At 41.5% G+C, this 25,538-nt stretch overlaps 2 protein-coding genes across 2 annotated transcripts in view; one reads left to right on the forward strand and one right to left on the reverse strand.

Annotated features, from left to right (window-relative positions):
* The window catches only part of MCM9 (minichromosome maintenance 9 homologous recombination repair factor), a 44,456-nt gene extending 19,899 nt beyond the window's left edge, over positions 1 to 24,557 (forward strand). Inside the window, exons 8-13 of the mRNA XM_063125732.1 lie at positions 14,252 to 14,426; positions 17,296 to 17,498; positions 18,764 to 18,967; positions 20,429 to 20,511; positions 23,615 to 23,760; positions 24,340 to 24,557. Coding sequence (XP_062981802.1) covers positions 14,252 to 14,426; positions 17,296 to 17,498; positions 18,764 to 18,967; positions 20,429 to 20,511; positions 23,615 to 23,760; positions 24,340 to 24,517 — 989 coding nt within the window. The 3' untranslated portion in view covers positions 24,518 to 24,557. The remainder of the gene's footprint in view (positions 1 to 14,251; positions 14,427 to 17,295; positions 17,499 to 18,763; positions 18,968 to 20,428; positions 20,512 to 23,614; positions 23,761 to 24,339) is intronic.
* Positions 648 to 8,079, reverse strand: ASF1A (anti-silencing function 1A histone chaperone). The gene is made up of 4 exons (XM_063125731.1): positions 7,928 to 8,079; positions 6,463 to 6,578; positions 3,159 to 3,335; positions 648 to 1,050 (listed from the first exon to the last, which is right to left on the reverse strand). The coding sequence occupies exons 1-4, from the start codon at positions 8,034 to 8,036 to the stop codon at positions 838 to 840; spliced, it is 615 nt and encodes a 204-aa protein (XP_062981801.1). The 5' UTR covers positions 8,037 to 8,079; the 3' UTR covers positions 648 to 837.
* Positions 24,558 to 25,538: the final 981 nt, after the last annotated feature.

A 25,538-nucleotide genomic window follows, 5' to 3' on the forward strand; every position in this document is an offset into this window, starting at 1 on the left:
TGCTAGAAAATACACACTCTGTCTGACAGGTGCTGCTGCAGCCACCTGGGGCCAGCATGGCAGGGGCCTCACTGCTGGCTGGACGTCCCACAGCCAGCCCCATCTCCAGCCAGGCTGTGGAGCACCACGTGTGAATTACCTTCTCTTTAAAAGTGCAGCCACCACATCTTAAACAAAAGAGAAAACGAGCGGCAGAAGCTACCAATATGCAGCTATGCAGGTCCACAGCTAGACGACCAGACGGAGCAGTGGCCACTAGAGAGTGAGGCCAGGTCCCATGGGTAGAGGCCTTATATAGGTCTCCCCAACTCTTGTAAGATTTCTCTAAGACTTGCAAATTGTGGAGTGGCTTCTCTGCAGCTCCTACAGGATACTGCTGCTGGCAGCAGCGGTGTTCCCTGTTAGGTGGTGAAATGGCTCAGGCTGGCCCTGCCCTCCACTTGCCGATTATGCTATGCTTCCTGCTTTCCATAGTGAGGCTAGTCCTGCATATGTATTATTAACAGCGAATAATGCATATTATTAACAGCTAAATAGATTCAACTTCCTATCCTCCTCCGCCCACCCCTATTTACATCTGCAGGGAGTGGGGAATCATACACATTTTATCAACAGATTTAGTGTGGACTAAACAAAACCCCAGAGAATTACTTAAAAATAGGTTTATTTATACATCCACTCAAATACTTTTTCCTTATAAACTTTCTACAGGAAATGGGAGTTTGTTTTAAAACTTTCCACATTTTGTTGAATATGTAATTCCAAGGAAGTAAGTTCTGGTGACAGGTGTGTGTGTGTCTACAGCTTAACACATACATAGCGCAGAAGGGTAGCCAGTCACATGCAGTCCATATGAGATTCTAACATAACGTTTAATGAGTTTTCTGATGTTGACCATCCTTTTGAAGCAGAAGGCAGTGCGTCTGTAGAAAGGAGTGATTGGAGGTTTGGGTTGCTGCTCTCTGCATCTGTCAGTTTTTCAGTGTTGTCCTCCCAATTAATGTGGAATCTTGTGACCCTGGGGTTAGACGCCAAAATATTCCTTTGGAGCTGGAAAACAAGGGTGTTCATTAACATTTTGGGATTAGTGAGTCAGTTTCCTAAAACAGTCTTTTAGCATTTTAGTACATGGTAGAAAAAGAAGAATGATGCTGTTGATATTCTAAAATAGTGGTGCACTTTGTGTTTCTATGACAGAATTGAAGATTAAGAGTAGATGTTGATGAATTAATAGAACAGTATAAAAGTAAAAATTCAGAATAGATTCTACACTTTCTCGTAAGTCTGCTCTATGATAAAGTATAAAAAGGAACCAAATTGTACAAATGTGGATAGCTGAGAAAGAGTTGGGTGTCCCCGTCCAGTGCAGGTATCCACCCCCTGAGAGATTTCCCCAAGGAATGCAGCCCTAACATGCTGATTCTGTAAAGTAACACTCCCCTCCCCTCTGTGCCCCTTATTTTTTTTTTAGTGGAAAATCTGGATCACAATATTAAATTGCCTTGGCAATTTTCGTTTGTGGTTTAGATCTTCACACTCAAGACCCTGTTCAGATGTAACAGTGGCTTTTGGCAGCAATTCATGGGTTAATTAATCCACAAATTTAGGGATGTGCACAGTGTGCGAGCCATTTCCACACAGAGCTGTTGTCTCTGTGACATCTGAACCCGGGCACCTGGGCTTGTTTGTGGGTTAAATAGCCCCAAGTTAACCCAAGAACAAACCCTTAACTCACAAATTGTTGCTGACAGCCACCATTGAATCTGATTAGGGCCAGAAAGTCAACAGACTACAGCAGCTTTCCCCAACCTGGTGACTCCCCCAGATGTGATGGACTGCAACCATGATGGCTAGGAAGTATGAGAGTTGCAGTCCAAAACATTTGGAGGGCAACAGACTAGGAAAGATTGGACTAAATTCTTCCACTGCAGAACTCCTGTTGCATATAACTGTTAAACGAATGACAAAAGAATTCTGTGCTGGAGCTTAAAAGTGACCTAATTTTCTGAACATGTTCTGTCCCAATTAGTATTTCCCAAATCGACATAACGTTTCATAATTATGTTAACAGTTGGATGGAAACAACACATTTTCACCACAGAGTGCTTATTAAAACAGTTATGTCTTCACAATTTACATGTAGGTTTGTGTATTAGTGCTACTGTTTTGAATGCCAACACATGTCATTTTGAATGAAATCAAGCAGTAGAACCAATGCACTCTTGCTTGAAGCAAACGGAATAAAATTAATACAGGAAGATTTGGCCATTTTGATACTGACGGCTAAAATATTCAGTTAATGACACTTTACTTAAAAAGGGTGGGGGGAAGAATATTTCAAGAGGCAGGGAACAGCAGACAAGACAGCTTTATGGTTCAGCAGCAGCTAGCCATATTGTACCCAATATAAGTGTCTATATGTAAGGGTTTTAGGGTTGTTGTTTTAAAAAATTAGTTACCATGAGCCTGAGATAATCAACCAGGGCCAAGTGTAACATACTGGCTCAGTCAGGCAGACATACACTAAGAATTAAGGAACAGTCTGTCTCTACACACATACCCAAACCAGGAATTTGTAAATTGGTACCATAATCAAGCTCAGCAATCCTTTTACACCAAAATCCACTCCTGTGAATTTGGGGGGACGTAATCTCCAAATGTTCTTTTTCAACAACTTTTTTTTTTTTTTTTTGTGGGGGAGCTTTTTAATTGTCGCTATTTTTAGAAAATGGAGAGTCAGAAACCCTTGCCGATCTACTGCAGATCACCCAGAGATCTACCAGTCAATAACATCAGTGATTGATAGTAACCCAAGACTACTTCAGATTTATTGACAGGACTGTCATTCCCTTTCAGAATTCTTAGAACAAGTCATTTTTTTGTTTAAATAACTTTGACTTGCTGGTTATTTCCAGCTCTGTTGATATTTCAAAGTAAATTAAAAAATAGGCGAAGTAGAATGGCTGGAAGTTTGGTTACACGACAGGGTTTCCTCCCTGCTGCACCTCTGAAAGTCTACCCTGGAAGGTCTCCCAAGCCTCTGTAGCAAATATTGAGGGTGTGCAGGGAGGAGGGAAAATCACCCCCTCCTGGTTTTACTGACAGAAGCAGTTCCATCAGCAGAATTAGTTTGTTGGATTTCACCCAGTATGACCTACCTTAGAAAAGTCTGGCTTTACTGGAGGATTTTCTCTCAGTTCTGTTTCAGTATATTCATTGTTTACATAATAGCCAACTCTAATAAATTCTTGACCTCTATATGTGCAGGTGATTAACACGACTGTTACTCCTACAGCATCTGCATCAGGAATAAGTCCAGGATTAGGAGCATCTGCCTGCAGCAAAAAAATAAATAATAATGTTAGAACAGGACTTTTAAAAGAAAGAAACCCCTTTGTATGTATAGTTAGAGTGATGTAGTAGTATAGTTCAACTCAACTAGATCAAGTTCAAATTTTGGAAAACAGATACTTATAGAGTTCAGCAAAACTACCTTTTAAATCTTTCAGTCCCTTGATTTAGATTGTTCTCCAAACTCAATATTTTATTATTTTGAGGACTTAAAATTTGTGACTAGTATCCTTTCTGTTATGGAATTTCTTTAGTACAACCATCTAAATGCATACTTGTATTTGGGAAACATTCCATTTTAGCCTAATCTCTCTAAATTCTACATTCCCCTCCCCACTCCCCCCAAACAGCCAAACATCACCACTTTTAGAAAGCTGGGTAGATTTATCCAGTTATTTATCTACACATACACACACAGGGATGATTTTGCTGTCTTCTCACAGGACAGAGCCACACAGAACTACAATGCGTGGTAACTCTAATCTACTGGAATCACAAAGTCACACCTTCAATTACCCTCAAATGTCCAATTGACTAGCATATGGAACGTTACACGTGCAGACCCTAATCCTGCTTTAAAATTGCTTTAGGGCACAATCCTATGCGTGTTTAGACAGAAAAAAGTCTGGGATGTATGAGCCACTCCCAGCCTTCCCCAGACAGTCATACTGGTTGTAGGATGTTTTTCTGTCTAAACATGCATAGGATTGTTCCAGTAAAGACTTAGAATAGCATCCTGCATTGTGTTCAGTATCTAGGTAAGATAAGCTGATAAATACCACAGAAGTTTAAGTGATCATGTCATTTAATGTTCAGGTCATTAAATGATCATGTTATATAGGTTTCACTGTCTTCTTTTCATAGCTTTCAGTTAACAATCCTGTTTAACATTAGCTGGACTTTGTCTTGAAGTGACAAGTTGCTTTCTTATAGTTCTCTTACCCCCCCCCCCGACTAAGTTAGTGTTTTGAACTCCTTTAAACAAGTTTAATATATATGCTGCTCTTCTACATACCAGTTAAACAAAAAAGAAGTTGAGAACAGGATTGACCAAAGTTTTCCTATTTCTGCCCAAATGATTAGGACACCATGTTTACATACCAAGCAAGTGACGCCTGACCTTCCTCAGGAGATCCACTACTTGCAGGATATATAAATACAGAACCATGAAGAGCTTTTTGAGCGGGAGCTTTTATAGGTTTGGGGCATTTACACATACCAGGACCATCTACCCCAGTAAAAGTATGTTCTATTGGGAGTCTTTAGGTTTTCCTTCTGAATTAGAATGTCAGCTGAGTCATTACTTCTGACCAACATAGCTTCACTTTCAATTTGTCTAAAGGCCGGTGATTTCTCATTATTAAAAGGAACTGTTGTGACTACATCCTCTGAACTTCAGAGCAGATTTAGAGGGCACAGGGGGGTGCAAAGGGGAGGAGAAACCCCTACCAATAACAGTCTGTATTCCACTAGCAGACAAACACTTGGGGTTGGATTCAGTGGTGTCCATTATAGTTTTATTGGTAGCATAGAGGGGGGGGGGGAACAATGGAGCTTAATAATCAGTTACATGAACCACAGTAGGCTGAATTGTGGTTTGTATGAGCCACAAATGGCTTCTATGACTGCATAGAACCTTTCCTGAAGATAGCATCTGAGCTAAACTATGCCCATGTCTTTGTACCATCCTTGCACTAGCATGCTCATACATCCTAGCTGACCCGACCCTTCAAGATAGGGCTGTGCCTAGAATAGAAAACAGGTGGCTCATATTCTCAGGGGGACTAATGGAAGTACGGAGGAGTCCTAGGGTTCTTCTGAAAATAGACTAGAGCTAAAATAAACATCTGAAAAGCACTGAGGACAGAGATCACACAGGTTGGACTGGCTCTTATCAGGTGTGATATATATAGTTTTGTCTCATTCTCCCCAGGGAAGGACATGAAGCACATACTTTTGATTATAGCTACAAAGCAAGGTAATTTTTGTGAACCGCCCAGAGAGCTCCAGCTATTGGGCGGTATAGAAACGTAATAAATAAATAAGGTAATTTTAACAGTTTTGTATGGGAGTTGTGACTTAAATAATGACTTGGGCCTGTATAACTGTTTGTAAAAATAATGAACATTTCTATCCTTTAAAGACCAAGAGCAAGATAAACAGTCTGGTGCAGTTCAAAAGATAAGATACAAAAAGATCAAAAGTAAAACAGCCAACTAAGTACAGCCAACCCAAAACATCATCATCATAGAACTGTTTTACTCTGTACAGCACCATGTACATTGATGGTGCTATATAAATAAATAATAATAATAATAACAACTCAGGGGGTTAGAGAGCCTTTTAAGGGTGCAAACCTATCCCTGTTTAGACAGAAAGAAGTCCTTCACCTCCCAGCATTCCTCATGGGGAATGCTGGGAGTTATAGGACTTTTTTTCTGTCTAAACACAGATAGGATTGTGCCCTAAAATATCTTTACAATCCTCCTCAAAAGTTGAGAAGGAGGGGTCCAGATAGTTCTCCTGTAGGAGGAAGTCCCAGAAGGCTCTATTTGCATACCTACCAAATGCACATCAGGGAGTGGTGGGGGGTGCAGAGAAGATCTTAATGAATGAGCAGTCATAAGCCAGACTGTACCTAGGGTTGCATGAGCACAACTTATGGTATTGCCTTTGTGAATAGTGTCCCTCTTTTTTCCAACACCCCTCCCTAAACGTATCAAAATAAGGCAACTTCTACTGAGTTACATTTATTGTCCTGTGTACAGATTTCCCTCTCTTCTGTTGCTAGAACACATTCTTCTTTAGCAACTCCCTGTTCTGGAGCCAGAACACTTATTGTTCTTATGCTGAATAGCTCTCTCTGTGTGTGTACACATACGCACGCTTCTGCATGTCCACACATTCTTGGACAGGCATCCAGAAAAAGAGGGCTGCCCAGCCTTGGGTTAAACCTTAGACTGGCAACTCTCTTTAAGCATAGGATAGCCCTGAGCTTCACTTGCATTTATCATCAGGATTTGTGACTCCTTATGCAGGACTTTAAGAACTGCTTCCTAATATAAACCTATGATTCTGTAGTATTTCCAACATATTTAAAGACAGACTTACCTGAAATACAAACATGTGCCTTCCTGCAGGAACAGGGCCCACCAAAACTGAATCTAACACTTGATCATATTCTTCACTTTCTGCTGATCCCACATAGATAATTTTCCATTCCAAATCTACATTAGAAGAAGAAAAGGTTTAAATGAAATAGCATTAAGTACTTTGGTTTTACCTAAAAGAAACCCCAAAGTTCAGAGTTGCTTCTAATGCCCCCATTCTTCAAAGAAAAAGGGTAAAAGAAACCATCCCCATGTTCTCAAAATCAGAGAAAATTAAAGACACCTTGAATTTAACTATGCTTATTTGAAAACAAGTGTTGAAAATTAGTGGGACTTTCTGAAAATTTGTGTTTGTTTCTTAATTCCCCCCCCCCAAATAAGTTGCATTTATTTTTATGATTTGCACCAACATCCAACATTTTTGTGTTAGCCTACACAGTTGCAGCCTTCTGCTCAATTACTGCATAATTTTCTAGTATGTGATGACGAGAAGTGTGCTAAATGTTCCACCTGGGGAGGAGACAGACACCACTGAAGGGTGTCATCAGAAGTTGCCCGCCTTCCCTTCTGGGAGGGAAAACATTGCTGACCTCACTACCGGCACCAGCATATCACAGTTTACAACAGGAGGAGGAAGAGGTCCCAAAGAGTGGACAGTACTTTGTTACTCTAGGGAGAAATACTCTACGCCACAGCCCCCCATCCCTGTTAAATCCAAATTCTGAGTTCCCAAAATCAAATAATCCTCTGAAAGGGAAGTGGCAAACAGAAGTTATGCAAGCATTAAAAAGTAGCACTGCCAACACTTTTTAAACTATATCAAAGAGAGAGTGATTGCGCCAAATGTGGTTTCCAGTTCTGCGTTTAGTATTTTTAGAGTTTTATCTAGCGAGGATGAGGATGATTAAATGATGCTGTTAATAATCCCTCTGTCAAAACATTGCTAAAGGAGACTACCGGGACTAGAAGAGGAGAAGCCGCCTAACGTACAGATGCCCGCCCGCCCCCGTGCTGACATCCCACCCACCGCCAACCCCGCGTAGGTGCTCTCTGCCCACCCCGCAGCGCGCGAGCGGCTCCTCGTTCCGCCCTCCTCTTCCTCCCGCGTACGCGCCCGACAGCCCCGGCTCGCTACAATGCTGGCAACATGGCTGCTCCCAGCACTCGCACAAGTTCCTTGCAACTTAACGGTCTTCCCTTTGCCCAAAGACCCGCGCAGCGGAACGGCCGCCCCGCCGCCCGCTCCCCCGCGGAGGCACTTGGGCGAGCAGCTGCCCGCGCCATCCTGCAGCCCTCCCGCGCCATGCAGCCGGAGGAGGAGGAGGAGCGGGAGCAAGCCAGGCTGCACAGTCCCTAGCAGCGGCACTAGCAGGCCTCGGCAAAGTTTAAGCCTGGGAAACCCCCCGACAGGGCTGGCCGCGCGGCCGGGAAGCCCCCCACACACACCCCGGCCGCGCGGCGCTCACCTTCGGACAGGTCCTCGATGCACTCGAAGGTGATTTCGAACTGGAACGGGTTATAGAAGGGCGACGGGTTGTCCAGCACCACGACGTTGTTCACCTGAACCTTTGCCATATCTGGGGCGCGGGGGGGGAGGGGAAGAGGCGCAAACAATAGTGGCGGCGCGTCCCTGCAGCCCCACAGCGTCCCGCGGGCTCTCCCGCTGCAGCAGGCGCGCCCCGGAGCCGGCCCCGGAGCCCGCGGGGAGTTTGGAAACTTTGGGGCTCGCCCCCCACGCCGGCTGGCTCCGGCTCTTCTTTTTACACCACCGAGCCGCGCTCCACACAGCTTTGCAGCTTTCCCGTGGCCACTCCACTACGAGCCCATTCTGCTCGCTTAACTGGCAGGGCCCGCGCGGATTGGCTGCACCCTGAGCTATGACCCTCCTCCTCGCCGCCGAGGCTTCCCTGACAGAGCAAGATGGGCTTCCGCGGCTGGAACCGACTGGGAAATGTTAGCTGGTGCTCCACCTGCTGGACCAGAGGAGGGCGAAGGGTTTGGAGAGGAGGGGGCTGGCGGCAGGCTTTGTGGGGTCGCTAAAAGGAAAAAAGCGGGGAAGGCTGCGATGAGGATCAAGGTAGGGCTGATGAAGACTGCTTCAAAAGGGGTTTTCTCTCCAGTTGGTTTCTTAATGGATGATGGACCTTAAACACTTGTTTTATTCCGTGTGTGTTTTAAAGTGAAGTTATAGGGTTGTATCCTATGGCGGCTTTGCCCCAGCAAAAAGCACTCCTGCTCATTCCAAGTTGAGGAACCCCGTTTTCAGGGATTCCACCCACCCACCCTGCTCCAAAAGGCTGCTCTGCAAGTTTGGGGGTCCTTTGGAATAGTACGGGATAAGGTATGGAGAACTGTATTAGGTAGGGTGACCCTATGAAAAGGAGGACAGGGCTTTAACAGTTGCATTGAAAAGGGAATTTCAGCAGCTGTCGTTTGTATATAAGGAGAACCTGGTGAAATTCCCTCTTCATCACAACAGTTAAAGCTGCAGGAGCTATACTAGAGTGACCAGATTTAAAAGAGGGCAGGGCACCTGCAGCTTTAACTACTATGATGAAGAGGGAATTTCACCAGGTTCTCCATATATACAAATGACAGCTGTTGAAATTCCCTTTTCAATACAACTGTTAAAGATGCAGGAGCTCTGTCCTCCTTTTCATATGGTCACCCTAGTATTAGGTAGGGTGCAAAAATTGGGTGCCCTGTCTTGCGCTAGTGAAAAGTCGCCATTGGTTGCAACCCATTTACTTTAGTTTTAAGGGCTGGTTGGCATCCGGTACAGATAACTGGATCCAGTCCGGTGAAAGTTAGTTGTGCTTAAGTCCAGTTGAAATCAATGGGACTTAAGATCTTTTCACATTTAAAAACTTAGGAGAAACCAAGTGTATGTTGCTGCCAGTGTAGATTTTGTTTTTGTGTTGCCCACCAGCAGGGCCAGCTCTACCATTAGGCAGAGTGAGGAGACAGCAATGAGGCTTTGGTGGAGAAAACTGTGTGCCATGCAGCCCGCCCCATCTTCCCTAAGCCATCTTGATGCTTTCAGGTGCCGTGGATAATGCTGCCCCATCAGCAGTGTTGAAAAAAATTCAGTTGCCAGTCTAGTTGGCTTTTGTACATAGGACAAAGCAGAAAAATATGAATAGAGGTTAAATGTACTACTCTCTGTCAATTATTAGATTTAAATTCAATGTATTTCTTTTTATTTACTTCCTTTCTTTTTATTTTATTTTATTTTATTTTGCATTCTTGTGGGTTTTGTTTTGGAAAAATAATAAAATATTTATTTTTTTAAAGGATGGGAGGGTGCGCTATCTTGTCCTTTGCCTCAAGCAGCAAAATCTCTTGGGCAAGCTGTGCCCACCAGTTTAAACCAAAACCAATGGCCTGATTCATACGTTCTTGATGAGGGAGTGGAAGCCATTGGGGTGTGACTCCTCTCATGACATTCCAGTAACCTCAGAAGGAAAGCCAATTAAGTGGCCTGATGACGTGGTTCTCTCCTACACCAGCGTTGTCCCAGTTCTCAGATGGATTCTTAGCTGTGGCTGTAATGAATGTGCTGCTGCAGTAGGTGTGATCCTCATTATCAGTGATCAGCTGATTTCAAAGTCTTCCTTTTTAATCATAGAAGTGAATGGAGAGGATATGCAGGGTTCCATCTTGTGCCTCCTTCTGTTTTAATAACTATGTGAAACTGCCAGGGAAGGTTGCCTCGAGATTTGGGATGCAGTATTGTCAGTATATGGACGACACTCAACTCTATCTCTTCCTTTCCCCAGGTCCTAATGAGATAGTAGACATCCTGAACCACTGCTTGGAGTCAGTGCTGGCCTAAATGTAGGAAAACAAGCTGAAATGTAATACAGATAACATGCAAATTCTGTTGATTGGAAATATGCTTGCTATGGGGTAGGCTTCAACCTGTGTTAGATGGGGCTGGATTCCCTCTGGAGGATTGGGATCACACCTTGGGGCTGCTCATGTATCTGTTGCCACACCTTAATGCACACAAGTGGCATTGTAGCCAGGAGCACATTCTATCAGCTTAGCCTCATTTGCTAGCTACAGCCTTTCCTGCAATTCATACGTTGCCCACATCTAGATTAGACTACAGAAATGTGTTCTATTGCGAATCTGCCTGTCTAGGAATTACAACTAGTTCAAAAGGCAGAAACTTATGTGGTGACTAGTACAGACCACAAGGAGCATATAACACCAATTTTGCAGCAACTTAATTAACTCCCAGTTGGGTTCTGCACTCAATTTAAAGTCCTATTTTTGGCCTGTATCGGGGTGGGCAACTTGTGGCCCTCCAGATGTTTTGGCCTACATCATCCCTAGTCGGCATAGCCAATAAAGAGGCATGATTGGAGTTGTAGGCCATAGTTTTCGGCTATGGGGCGGTATATAAATGTAAATAAATAAAACATGTGGAGAGCCACAAGTTGCCCATCTCTGCCCTATATAATCTTGGCACAGGAAACCTTAAGGATTGCCTGATCTTATAAAAACTCACCTATGCGCAGATTCTTCCTGCTTTCTGTGGCCTAACCATCTGGAACACAGTGGCTGGCAGTGTGAGAAAGGGATTATTTTTCCTGCAGTGGCATCAGAGCTGTAGAATGTTGCCTTCTTATTGACTTTCAGAAGCCAAGGCAGCCCTCTTCCAGAGGGCTTTTGGATTTCTCTGATTACATCTTAGTCTTGTTTCTGCTGCTCCAGTTAATGTTACTACAAATAGGTTTTTAGAAGGTTTTTTAAAAAAATGATCTTGTATTGCTTTTAATATTTTGCTTTTAATGCAGCTATACTAAAATATTGACTTTAACTTAAAACACAGGTTATACATATTAGAATTAATAGTATATCCATTGACCTGTATGGAGGAAGGAAGGAACTGCAATTTTGGAAGCCAAAGAGGGTTGCTTTGCCAACAGCTCAGAGTCAGAACTCCCTTCCCTCTATGCCAGGTTTTATAATCCCTGAAGTTCAGGGCAAGGAGCAGTACTGCCTTCTTCATCAAAGGTATTCATGCTTATTTCTGTTGTAGCCCTTTCTACTCCTGTCATCAGGGCCAGGCAAAGCTGGTTTTAGGCCTGGGCCAGATGGGAAATGTAGGCCCCATTTCAAACTGCTCACTAAGTATTTTTTAAACAGATCTAAATACATATGAACTAGAACAATTTATAAAAAGGTAATGGCAAGCACTTTTATTCAAGATGTATATAAAACATCACTTCTTCACATTCAGAAGTGCTTTTCGTGCTTTTCTTTGGGCAAATTCATCATCAGCAACAGAAAAATCAAGCAACTTTGCCAAGTGGGACTTGGAGTAGGCCCCCTCAAAATCGTAGGCCCATGCCAACTGGCCCCCCTCTGCCCAGCCTTGCCTGTCATTCTACTGCATTATGTCCCATTCCCCCCATCTAACTATGCCTCAATGGGTGCATCAAAGTTCCCAGCGAAGGCTGAATTTCAGAAGTGGAGGCTAAATTTAAGTAGACTCTGAAGATTTGAATAAGCTCACACCACTATTTAGTATCTGCATAGGGTTCCCTATGCTTGTCCCATTGCAACAGTACTATTTGCATCTCCAAGTTCATATATTTCACAAATGTATTGACCAAGAAGTCTAATTAATTAGTATTTTTGTTCAACCAGCACAAATAGTAATGAAAAAGATGGGATAATTTGGTTCGAGAGAGAGGAAGGGAGGGAGGGAGAGAGCAAGCCAAACAGTGGCTGATGATTTCAATACAATTCTTATTCTGTTCAAGTAGATGGAAATACAATTCAAATAGGACAACCATAGAAATGTCCTCTCGTCGTTCTTTGCAGGGATGGGCAACCTGTGCCCCTCTAGATGTTTTGGCCTACAACTTCCATCACCCCTAGTCAGCATAGCCAACAGTGAGGGATGATGAGAGTTATCAGTCCAAACATCTGGAGGGCCATAAATTGCCTATTGGAGACCAGGGCAGGCTAGGAAGAAGAGGAGCCATAGATGGGAATGAGAAGGCAGCAGCAATGCAAGGGTCCTAATTAGAGAGTTTTTAGGGATTTTGATCCATACTGAGACAAGGAAGGATATCAGTAACAGGGACTATGTGTTGTAACTGCCCAGCATTTGACTTTTTGGTATGCATTTTTGGGCCTATGAACCTTGAACATACTTGATGTATAAGAATGAGATATCTAAGTTAGATATTTGAATCCATGCAGTCACCACTGTGAGGGTTAAATAGCAGGTCAATGGGAATTTGGAAAACTGACATTTCTATTAGGATTGTTTTGCAGAATATTTCCCTTGGTCACTGAATGACCCTGTTACTAATATTACCACTTTATGCAAATGCCAGGGAATACAAGTACCTGCAACTTGCTAACTCTCTAAAGGCCAGCAGGAAAAATGACTCATAGTCTTGGTTGGCCTATGATGGTTTCATGTTTGTGTGTGGTCTTTCAGGGCGCTTCCTATTCACTGCATGCTCTCTGCTCCCTTCTCTGTGAATTGTGAGCATATGGGTATCATAAGAATGGGGTATGTGGCACTGTCTAATCGTGCCCATGCATTGCATGGACATTTGTGTGGCTTACAAGGCAGTCGCTCATGTGTTAGTACGTTCTTTATGGAGGCTCTTTGAGCTGAGGAACTTGCCATTTGATGGCCATGTTTTCTGTTGCAGTGTTTTGCCCTTGTATGTTGGGTGGGGCTCCTTGGTCCCATTGACATGGCTAGGATAGGGCTTTCTGCTACCCATGTATGAGTCACTAAAGGCTTTATGGTGCAATTGCACTATCTTGATAGTTACGCTAGCTCGACATCTGAGGTGTTTAGCTGAACCAGTTCACTAGCACAATTATTAATCATTGCAACAGTCCGTGCACCAAACCTTCTCCACTGGTCGCATGTCTCAGCATCAACAATATACTGAAAAAGAAACTGCCAAAGCAGCACAGAGTCAAGGATACACTACTACTGTTTTCTCTTTCATGGGCATAACGGAAGTTTTTATCTCCTTTGACAAACAAAAGTTTTCCATTAGCCCATTTATATTATGGAATACCACAGATGGTAAAATATCAGATTTAGGCTGAAGATGGATACATTATGTAAAGAGAACATGCAGTAGCTTCTCCGGCACAGTACGGGTTTGCCTCCTTCCCAGCTTCGCATTTAGATAGACAGACATATGTTACCAGTGTCAATTGATTGCTGGTTTCTCCATCAGTTTCCCCTCTTGCTCATACTTCAAGCAGACTGCCTACCTCTAAAAAGAATACGCTCTGCATGTATATCCAGCCATTATAATTATTAATTAAAAAGTAGTTTTTTAAAAAAATAAAATGCAGAACTTCTGTGAGGATTGATAAGTTTCTTTGGCAGGATCTAAGCTACTGCTTTATAATGCTTTGGAAGTGCACTGACAGCTGTTGGGGCCCAAGACACTTTCCATATACTGTTTTCAAATCATTTTCAAAGTGTTATATCCTGCTTTGTGTAGATCTGGCCTTTGTCCTGTCTGTGTTCACTGATGGTTATCTGCACTGTCACCCTGATGTGTTTTAGGTCTTGCTCAAATGGAACTCTGAGCCAGATCGCTCAGCCTTCCAGTGACATCTGAGTGCCTTTCTCCATGTGGAAAGAGGCCCAAACCTCTGTCTCTCAGTACGAGGTGATGGCCCCTACTGACATCATCCAAGCCATGGGGGGCTGGGTGGTGGTCAATCCTTCCCCCATCACAAAATAGTTCTGCACCCTGTTTTACAAGAATCACTTTGTCCCAAAGGTTTGACAGTGACAGCTGTGAAAGACTCTGGAGAATGGAATTTAGAGGCCGGAGCACTAGTGCTGGCCGATGGGGGCCTTTGCTGTATTGATGAGTTTAACAGCATCAAGGAACACGACAGAACCAGCATTCATGAGGCGATGGAGCAACAAACCATCAGTGTAGCCAAGGCTGGGTAAGTGGCTTTTCAGTTTGTGTGATGCATTAATTTCTGTATCCATTTAAAAAAAAATCTCTTGATTCTTAGGCTGATGCTGTAAGGAAGCTGGTGTGGTGTAGTCTGTATTGGGTTGAGTGTCAAACTTGGCCTGAGGTGACCATTCCCACTTAGCCATGAAGTTTACCAAGGTGACATTGAGCTAGTCAGTATCTCTCAACCTAACCTACCTCATAAAGGTAGCTCTGTTGGTTGAAAGAAAATTGCTGAAATCCATTATGGGCATAATACTTTTATTAGGGCCAACTCAATAGTCACAAAATGCTGTGTAAGCTTTCGGGTTCTGAATCGTGTATTGTGGGAAATGTGGGATACAAATGTCATATAATATTTTTCTGTTCCTACTGATGTCAAACACAGCTTGATGAAACTTCTAAATAAAGAGGAAAGGCCTACTTGTAGTTTTGCAGGAAAGTAGTTTTGAGTTGTGTCATCCCACAGATATTAAAAAATCTCAACCAAAGATATGTTAAAATTTACCGTTTGTATATGCCACTTGCGTAGGCAAGCAGGAAACCAATTTATTGTGGTTTTGAAAAAACAACAACCAACCTATAAAAATAATTTAAAAGCACGGAACACTCCATAAACCCCCAAATTAAAAGGATCATGGGCTGCAAAATAACTGGGTTTTTTCCGCCCCACCTTTGTTTTTATTTATTTTATTATTTATTATTATTGCATTTATATCCTGCCTTTTTTCCTCCAAGGAACCCAAGGCGGCACACATAATCCTCCTCTCCATTTTACCCTCACAACAACAACCCTGTGTGGTAGGTTGGGCTGAGAGTCTGTGACTGGCCCAAAGTCACGCAGTGGGTTTCCATGGCCGAGTGGGGACTAGAACCCAGGATCTCCTTACTTCCAGTCCAACACTTTTAGCTACTACACAACACTGGCTAAAAGAGACAACTGAATATGCCTGCAAGGCTGGAGATAGCCAGTAGTTTTTAAGAGAGCTGAAAAGTCTGAGAGGGGCTTCATTTCCCATGGTGTTCAAGCACAGTTCTTTAGTCCCGTCATGGCTTCTGTTCAGGCAGGTTTGGTAGGTTTTTGATAGAATGAATGAATATCCTTCCAGCCATTTTCAAACCTAGAAACCAGGCATTTTCAAAATATCTTCTGTTTTGTCTGTTTGCTCCCTCTTTGTCTCACCACCATCCCAACATGGAACAGATGGTGAAATGTATACGTACAGTAAAGCTGTAATCCTAAATGCACCTACTAGGGAGTAGCACCATTGAACAGAATAGGGCTCACTTCTGAGTAAATATACAAAGGATTGCACTGCAACAACTAAGTGTGTTGCTCAGTGTTTATTCTGAATTGTGTATATAAAAGCAGCATAGATGGGAACAAATAATGTACTTTGAACTTATGTTTATATCTTCCTTGTACCAATATAAGACTGGACATAAACACTGTCTTAAAATAACTATTATTGGATACTATTTTCAGTTTTAAAAAAAAGAAAGAAAGGGAAAAGCCATTTTTAGTCAGAAGAGCAATGAAAAGGTTTAGTGTTGCAGATGGAATTTTAGACCCTTCTTCCATTCCAAGTATGTGTTCTAGGTCTTCAACCCTTTCATTTCCATATTTAGAAATCCTTAAGGCATTATAGAGTGGGGTCAGTGTTGACTTCTTTTTTGAATCTGTGTTGTTACTGGCGAAGGATCAAAATATTTTTCCCATGTTACGTACTACAAGTATGAAAGCTAAGATTATTGGTGCTACACTTGTTTCCGCTCAATACATGAGGTAAGAGCTAAGATGGCACCAACTAGAAATAGATTACTTCTAAGTTAGATTTAGAACAGCTGTCTAGATGTCTGCGACGAAAGTCCTGTGCTATGACTACTTGGACAAAAACACCCCTCTGGAGCTCTGAAAACAAACCTTGGGTCAAGGTCAAGTGAACTGAGGAAAGGAAAATATTTGTACTGTACGAAAGCACTGTCACCGATACACATACTGCAAGCAGGGTTGTTTTGTACATTCTTTGTACACTGAAACTCTGTGTGTATGTGAACACAGATCTGCATATTTGCAAATGTGTATGTGAAAGGCAGGGCATATATATGGCTGTGCATCCAGTAGGCATTTGTATGTGTGAATGTTGCAGACAAGAGTGTAAGAGAACATTTTTTAATTTAAAGAATTGGGTCAAGCTATTGACCTTTGGGTCAAGCTATAGGTGGTGGGGCCAGGTAACAACCTTGTAGGTTGGGGTGAGGATGAAACTTGATGGGTTATGGGCAGATCCTAAAAGAAACTGGAGTTTTCAGAATTCAGTACTGACTTTTTAGGCTTTAATTCTAGCTATCTAATAAATTTTACTGGTCAGATCAATCAAATATTGATTAATTAAAGAGACGTGAGCAGTTTATGGCCTTCCAGATATTTTGGCCTGCAACTCCCATCAACCCTAGTCAGCATAGCAAGTGTTGAGGGATGATGGGAATTGTAGGCCAAACATCTGGAGGGCCACACATTGCCCACCCTGGGATTAGACTGTGACTGTGCCAATTTAAAACCATAAGTGTGGCCCCCAGTCCAGAAGAGGTTTCCCTACCCCGTTCTCATCCTTTGCTATGTATATGGTTTGTCACATACATGCACCTCCTGCTTTACATTATACTTTGCAAAGCTTGGCAGCCAGTTGTCACCTACCATCTAGGCTGTTCAGCCTGCATATACTTATGAAGTGCTCTGGGAAGATGGGAAATGGAAGATGCTTTGCCAAGAACTTAATGTTTCTTCTCTTTCGTTTTTTGATAGTTTGATTCTAGTTGCTATAGTTGCTAATGTAGGCGATCTTTCTCTCCAGCTTAGTGTGTAAACTGAACACAAGGACGACTATTTTGGCAGCAACCAATCCAAAAGGCCAATATGACCCTAACGAATCTGTCTCTGTGAACGTAGCCCTTGGAAGTCCTCTTCTTAGCAGGTTTGATCTTGTCTTAGTATTGCTGGATACAAGAAATGAGGAATGGGATCGCATAATTTCTTCTTTCATATTGGAAAATAAAGGTAAAGTGGCTTTAATTTAATTTAGTTATATAAAACAGCCTTCCTCAATCTGGTGTCCTCCAGATGTGTTAGAACTGCAACTCCATTGTTTTCACCATCATGGCCATTTGGAGGGCACCAGATTCTGCTATAAAATGTATCTGACTCTGTACACCAGCTAGACTATTTTGGGGTCACTGGGTGACTTTGGGCCAGTCACTGATGCTCAGCCTAAGCAGCCTCACAGGGTCATTGTGAGAATAAAGTGGAGAGGAGGAGAAAGGTGTAAGCCACTGGAGGTTCCTTGAAGGAAAAAAAAAGTCAGGACATAAATGTAATAATAAATAAAATATAATTTTAAAAAAGTGATCAAAAGCAAACTATTGATATAACCAACCGGGAAGATCTAGCTAGTGTTCATATTCCTAGTATTTCCTTCGCTTGTTGCTATTTTAAAATGACTTTTCTTAAAAGAAGTCCGTCAGCAACTCTTTTGTGTTCTTTGGAAAGAGACTACACAAGATTCCAAATCCCTTTAAAGCACTCTGATTTTCAACTTTGATAAAGCACTGGCATCAACAAGTGTGGGGTGTTTACAACTTCAATAGTGAAAGAATTTGTAATAGCAAAAGTTTAAATACAATTTTATATGTGATTTAATTTGACCTCGAAATTGATTTGCCACTGTCCGTCTGCATTAGCATTTGACATTTCTATAGTCATTATAAGATGTAACTATGGAATTCAGACCCTGCAGGTGGAGAAGGGTACACACAGATACACATGCCCAGCACACAACTGCATGTAAGAATCTTGGCTCTAGCATCGGACAGTTCAAAGAACCTTGAGCCTGTGTGTGTTTAGTAATGTAAGAGTCCTCTGGAGGCTGTGTGATATCCCAAATAATGTTATTGTTTTAATTTGAGGGGAAATTATTGTGATCCTGTTCCCACTGAAATGAATTACCACTCTAATCATGACTGCAGGCTACGGAGTGCTGCACCCAGAATGCAGCATGGGATAACTACAAAAATTATATACAGTGAAAGGGTGTGTGTACACACATACACACAAAATATCTAAAGGCCAATTCAGAGGGAGGGACGAATCAAATAGATAAAATGTGAGTGTTATTTTCTCACTGGATTTTTCTCACTTCAAAGACCATTTCTATCCACCTAACCCTAAAATTTGATGACATTAACTTGCAATTCATTCCATAATAGTTTTGTGTTTTGTTTTGTTTTTTGTGGCTGCTTTTGAAAACTTTTTTTTTTTTTTTGTAGGCTGCCCAAGTGTGTCTGAAAAGCTCTGGACTATGGAAAAAATGAAAACATACTTCTGCCTTATAAAGAACCTACAGCCAGTATTGACTGATGAAAGCAACCTGATCCTTGTCCGCTATTATCAGATGCAGCGGCAGAGTGATTGCAGAAATGCTGCCCGAACTACCATCCGATTACTGGAGAGCTTGATACGGTTAGCTGAAGGTGAGAGTTTGGTGTTTTCTTTTTCTTCCTTTCCTAGCAGTTAGGAAACATTTATGGATGCATCTGGAGCCCCTGTTTATGCGGCTCATTAGACTTAACTCCTAAATGCAGGAGCGGGTTTGAATGTTATAGCTCCCATACAGAGACCACAGAAAACTCTTTATCTGTTGGCAGAATCTCTTAACCTGTGCACCAGCTTATGCATGTGAAGTGTTTGCACGTCAGGATTGAATGTTTGAGGCAACGGCCAATCTGTCCGGCACATGTATGAGCTGGAAGATAGATTAAGAGGTTTTTAAATAATATGCCCACCACCTGGAACCCTAATATGAATATGTGGTTTTCTGTGAAAACGAACAACATTCACAAGTGATGTATTCTAGACTGAAAAGGCTCCTCACAAGTATTAGTTTCTCCCAAGCTCGGCCATGCATAAAGCTTACTGCAGCTTCTGAGTAGATCACAAGATGCCCCAAGGAGATGAGAGAAAGCAGTTGAATCTTATGTGGGTTTGCTGGAAAAATCCGAGCTGGGTTAAAATGATTTCTATGAATTTGATCTGTGGTTTCCACAGCAGACCAGCCTCTTCTAGTCACATGGAGTCCACGGACTTTCAGACCATTATTTACTTTCCCGAAATTTACACTAATTTGTTTGTTGGAAATACAAAATTTTATGCTGACACATACATCACAGAAACATTTTAAATGTTTAAATGTTTTAATATTGGGATGTATTTAATATATTTTAACTTTTGTATATTTCTATTTATAGGTTTGTATATGTTTTAATTTTGTAAAGCCGCCCTGAGGCCCAGCATTGGGCAAAAGGTGGGATCCAAATAAATATAACAACAACATCAACAACAACATATATGCCATTATTATAAAAATCTGCAAATATGTATAACATTTCTTTAGAAAACATATTTGATACATCTTCATTCTCTCTTCAGTCTTCATGCAGCACTCTTTTTCCTTTTTCCTTTTTTTGTCCACTCTGCTCATGGGAACCAAACAGAATGGGAGGAAATACACTAAATGTTACATGCTAACAAAAATTATACATTACAGCAAAACTTATAGCGGATTTTTTCCCCTATCCTAGAAAAAAAATCCAACACCATATGTGAATGGACAGCAGAATAAATGACACCTGACACACACGGGATGGATTCCACAAAATCAAGGCATATCAGCAATATACTCTATAATTGGTGTATATATGACAAATGGCTGCCAGTCTTTCTGAAAGCCTACCCAAAATGTATGTGTTTTCCCGCTGTGCTTCTGTTTCTGTGCATTCAAAAATTAGTTATATTTTAAGAATCATTTACCAAAGTAATGGTTGCTAGTGTAATCCTGCCTAGTTGGCACACAGACTCATCCATTTAATCAAATGATTTGTTCATCAACTTTAATAACTTATGCTGTCGTTTTTTTCTTTTTAACAATGTTTTAGCACATGCTCGGTTGATGTTTAGAGAGACTGTAACTGTGGAAGATGCAATAACTGTGGTTTCAGTGATGGAATCTTCCATGCAAGTAAGTTTCTTTTTTTCTTTCTTTTACTACATTTATATACCGCCCCATAGCCGAAGCTCTCTGGGCGGTTTACAAAAGAGAGACTGTAACTAAAACAGTCCTCTGTGATAGATGTAATCACAAGCTGTAGACACCAATAGTACAAAGAAACCTTGTCCTGCCTCTAAGAACTAATTTCTCAGGTGTTATTCAAACATTTGCCTACTGTTATGTAAATTTGAACATGGAAATAAGATGCCTCTGCCTCAGGTTATACCAGCGCCAGATTTAGGAACAAGTCAAGTAAGCCGTGGCTTAGTGCCTCGTATTATGAGCAGCCTCTAAATATGTTGGAGGCAATTAAGATGCATTACAACTAAAATCGCTTTGGCTTAAATATGTTGGAAAGTCTATAAGGCAGAGTTGCCTTATATAGAGAAAGTATGGCAATGCAGCATTTAGTATTGGAGGCAATAAGCCCAGGCTAGAACCAGTTTAAAAGAAGTTCAAATCAACATACTTTATTATTGCTTTTATACACAACTTCAGAGAAGGCTATCTTAACACTGTTTAACTAGAAGCACCCACTAATGCTTGGTGGTAGCCTTTCATTATCCTTTCTGTTATAATATAATACATTTTTCCTCTTTATTTCTATGGTATGAGGCCTCTGAATCTTGACATGATTTAGGGCCTCAGCATGTCTTAATCCAGCCCTGCATCACACCCATGTGCCTTCATGATAGATTTTTCTTTAAACGTAGCATTGATCTGTTTTCTTAAACAATTTTTCTCGTAACATGTATGGAACGCTAGCAGTGACCTAGGGGGAAATACAGAAGGGATAAGGTCCATGCCCAGCAGTGCTTACGATATACATCAAATAGGCTACATGGGAATAGTGTGTGTGTGTTTGTCACAGACTGATACTAAGTGGTAGGAAATATCCCGGGAAAGCAGTTATAGGTGGGATAGTTCTGGAATAAAATTAGTTTTAATCTTTTGAAAATGACATTGTTGAGCAACTGAAATACTGTGGTTCAGTAGTGGCTCAGTTCCTCTTTTTCCCGGGTAAATGAGTAAATGTGTAGTTATATTGTTTCATGTCAGCAAAGGATTTTAAAAAGTTTTCATGATCTGATATGGGTGTTGTTTAGCGTTTAATTTTAAGCTGTCTAATGTTTTATCTTTAAGTTGCTGCTTGCCTAATCTGTAGTCATACTTGGTTTTCATGTAGCTCCTGATGAAGGATGTATTTCCAAAATGCGTAGAGCAGATTGAAGAAATCATTAAAGATTAAAGAACAAGATTGTTTCATAGTACCAGAGTTTGGCTCTCTTTTTTCCTTCAGTAGTGATGTAACATTTCCCAGCCTCTAACCTCTGGCCAAGAAATTGGGGGGAGTGCCGCTTCCACTGGCATAGTGGAAGCGGCACACTTCCTCCCTTTTTATATGCTAACTGTGATTAGCATTACAGCTGAGATTTGAGAGTTCATCTAGACAGAAGACTGGGACGCTGGAGTTGTCTGTCTGTAGCTCTCACCAGCTATGGATTAGCCTTCAAAGTGCACTCTGTTAAGGGCACAAAGAGACAGTAATGGGGGATTGAAGGGGGCAATGCCTTGTTGGGTTCCCTTGACTTTTCAAGTACTAAATAATAAAAATGGAGCTGAAAGAGGAGAGAGGCAGGTGAGGGAGGGAGGGAGGGAAATAAACTAGCTATAAGGAGGAGGCTGAGCAAAGCAGAATTGAGCTGAAGTCGTAAGGTTCCCTTTTTAAATCCTTGGCTCTGGGGCAGGATTTCACACGTAGAATTAAGAAAGGAAGAGGAGAGAAGTGGGGGTGCTGTGGTTTAAATTTTCTGCCACGAGGTCTTGTGCAAAAGGGTTCCTGTATGCTTTAGAGTGGATTCCTGCATTGAGCAGGGGGTTGGACTCGATGGCCTTATAGGCCCCTTCCAACTCTACTATTCTATGATAGTACTGAATTTATGCAAACGTGTCAATATATTTACTGGTAGCAACAGAGCTTTCTAACGTGGAGCTTTCCCTCTTTAAGGGCTCTGGGTGGACAATTGAGGGTGCACCTTGGATGGCTCAATTTGGGTTAGGCAATGGGCAGAAGGAAGGCCTCTCCATATGCCATAGCATAAGAGTTATGCTCACCCAAAGAGAACAGCCCATGTGCATCTACTTCCTGGCCCTGTAGGTCCAAGCTTTTTCTTGACGTCTCTTCCCCCGAGCAATATGGAAGTTTCTAGAGTTAAGTCTCTTCATTTACACAGCAAACGCCGTGTGTGTGTGTGTGTGTGTGTGTGTGTGTGTGTGTGTGTGATCGCTTGGCCATGAGGGGCAGGAAGGAAAGCATTGCTGCTGTCTTAGCCATCCGTATGCCCTCTGTTTAAAACAATAAGTTAATTAATGTAACTGTACATATTTATATAATTATATTTGTATATATAAGCAGGCAGATATTATCCCTTCTTTAAAGCCACAACCCTACGCTTGTTTAGGTGGAACAAATGTCTGAAGTCTAATAAAAAGTGTTATCTTAAAACAAAAACAAACCTGAAAGCAAAATAGGTTTAAGGAAACTGGTAAAAACAATATATCAAATTTTGGTATAACTATGCCTGTTAAAATAAAACCATGTGTTCGTAGAAAATATATTTAATTTTAAAACAAATATCTTTAAACAGAATGGTTCATATACAACAAACATCAAACATAAATCCCAAATGTGTTTCGACCATAAAGGTCTTCATCAGTGGGGAAAGAATTATATGCGGATTTTAAAAAACTTATTATGCAAATTTTAAAACAACCTTTTTATGCCCCAGATACAGGGATTTTTTTCTCTCTAAACATGCTTAGATTTGCACCTTAAGTTAAGTTACCTTAGGATCCAAGCCAAAGAAGCCAGTATTTCCTCAAGGGCTTATATATTTATGTCTGTTTATATAAGCTAAGGATACAGTCTCTCACAGACTTACATAGGTAAATAGTATTACTCAGTGCTAAAAAAAACCCTACAAGTCTTCACCATGTTTTATTTAACTCATGAGGTTTACACAGATACATCTAATGAAAGTGTTTCTACATTATATTTCTTTTTTTTCTGAAGGGTGGTGCACTTCTTGGAGGTGTTAATGCACTCCACACTTCATTCCCTGAAAATCCAGTGGAGCAATACCGAATGCAATGTGAACTAATCCTGGAAAAGTTGGAACTGCAGGACCTTCTCCGTGAAGAACTGAAAAGGCTCGACAGGTGATAGACATTTATATGGGAGGGGAAAAAGGTTTTTCAATCAGTGTGGATTCAGACCACACACATACTACAGGAACAGACAGTGTCTGGGTTCACACAACATGACAATCCACACTCCAGGTTGAATATGGGTTGTTGAACCATGGTTGTTGTTGAATTGTGGGTTGTTGTGTTGTGTAAACCCAGCTGACTAACAAACCGTGGTCAACCATGAACAATCCACAGTTCACAACCCATCAACAAACCATGGGTTCTCTTCATGGGTTGTTCATGGTTAATAAATCATGATTTGTTAGCACAGCTCAGTTCACTCAACACTTCAACCCATGTAGTGCTTACTTCTGAGTAAACATGCATAGGATTGCACTCTTAAAATGTTTGAGAAAGACTTTTTATTTGCATATGAAATCTTTCATTCGATTACTGTAAAGCAAATGTACTAGTTTTTTTTCAAGTGTATGAAGTTATGTAATTACTATTTTCTATACCTTTGAAGTGTAGCAGATTCTGCATTTCAGAGGTTTTGAAAAATTGCAACATGCTTTTGTAAAGTATATTGTTTTATTTTATAGATTACAGAATGAAAATTCATGTCAGATTCTGCAATCCAAAGCAGCATCTTCAAGCAATTGCACCCTTGAGAAATCTGAGCAGATGTCTTATCCCCAACATTCAGACAAAATTGGAAATAATGTTCAGTTGCAACCGGTCTTACCCAAAATACACCCAGACGCTGATACGCATTCAACATTCTTAAGCAGCCAAACATCTGATGGGAACAGAGTAACTGGTGAGAGCAGCAATGATAGCAGCTTGAATTGGTTTGACACTATAGTAGATGATCATAGTGAAGCTGAGAAGTGCTCTTATGAGTCTCCAATTGCAAGAACATCTCAAGAGAGTTCGGCTTTGAAAGCATCAAGCACCAAACCCTGTTCTAAAGAAAGAAATTGTTTGAGGGAAACTAAGCAAGCTGAGAAGGGGGAATCCCTGACAACAATAGCCCCAGGTAATCCTTGCAGACAGGTTGTTTCTGGTCAAGCAGACAAGCCTACAATTGTCCTTTCAGGAGGAAGCAACAAGGGCTCAAATGTATCATGTCCTACTCCACCTGCTTTAGTAATTACTCAAAGGGCCTCTAAGAAATGGCAGAAGATTAACATTGAAAAGGCTCGTAGATTTTGTGCAAGTACACCAGATCCTAAGGCTGGGGGTCCTGTATATTCATTGTCTCTTCATCCCGTGGTTGCCCAAGAGAGCCCTATAATGGACTTGAATGTGTCCCCATCTCACCATCTCTCTTTAAGGCATGAGAAATTGGTGTCTTCAACCAGGAAGCGAAGTAGAAACCCAACAAAAGAAGGAGACATAGTAGAACTTTCTAATGAACCTGAAATCCTTGAGAACTCGGGAGCCGCACCTCCTAAGCTAGCTAAGTTTTCCTTTAAGCAGAAGCCAAAGCTTGCTCATTCTCCTGAAAATGTGGTTCATGCCAGATTACCCAAGAATGTCTGTAACCTTCAAACCGTTACCAGAAATGTATCTAAAGAAGAGAGACCAAGGGAAGAATGTCCAGAGAAGTATCAGAAAGAACACGGTACTAACGTAGGAAATAAGAGCATGGAGGAACAACCCTGTGGTAACAAAAGAGAGGCAGAGCAACAAAATAAAGTTTTTGCTCCTTCATCCACAAGGAAGACAGGAATGTTGGATAGTCCAACCACAAAACAATTGTGCTCGACTACATTAGCAAAGTTAGCCAGGTTTGCTTTCATACC

Source organism: Elgaria multicarinata, chromosome 4 (genome assembly GCF_023053635.1).
Source record: "Elgaria multicarinata webbii isolate HBS135686 ecotype San Diego chromosome 4, rElgMul1.1.pri, whole genome shotgun sequence".
In the NCBI taxonomy this organism is placed as follows: Eukaryota; Metazoa; Chordata; class Lepidosauria; order Squamata; family Anguidae; genus Elgaria; species Elgaria multicarinata.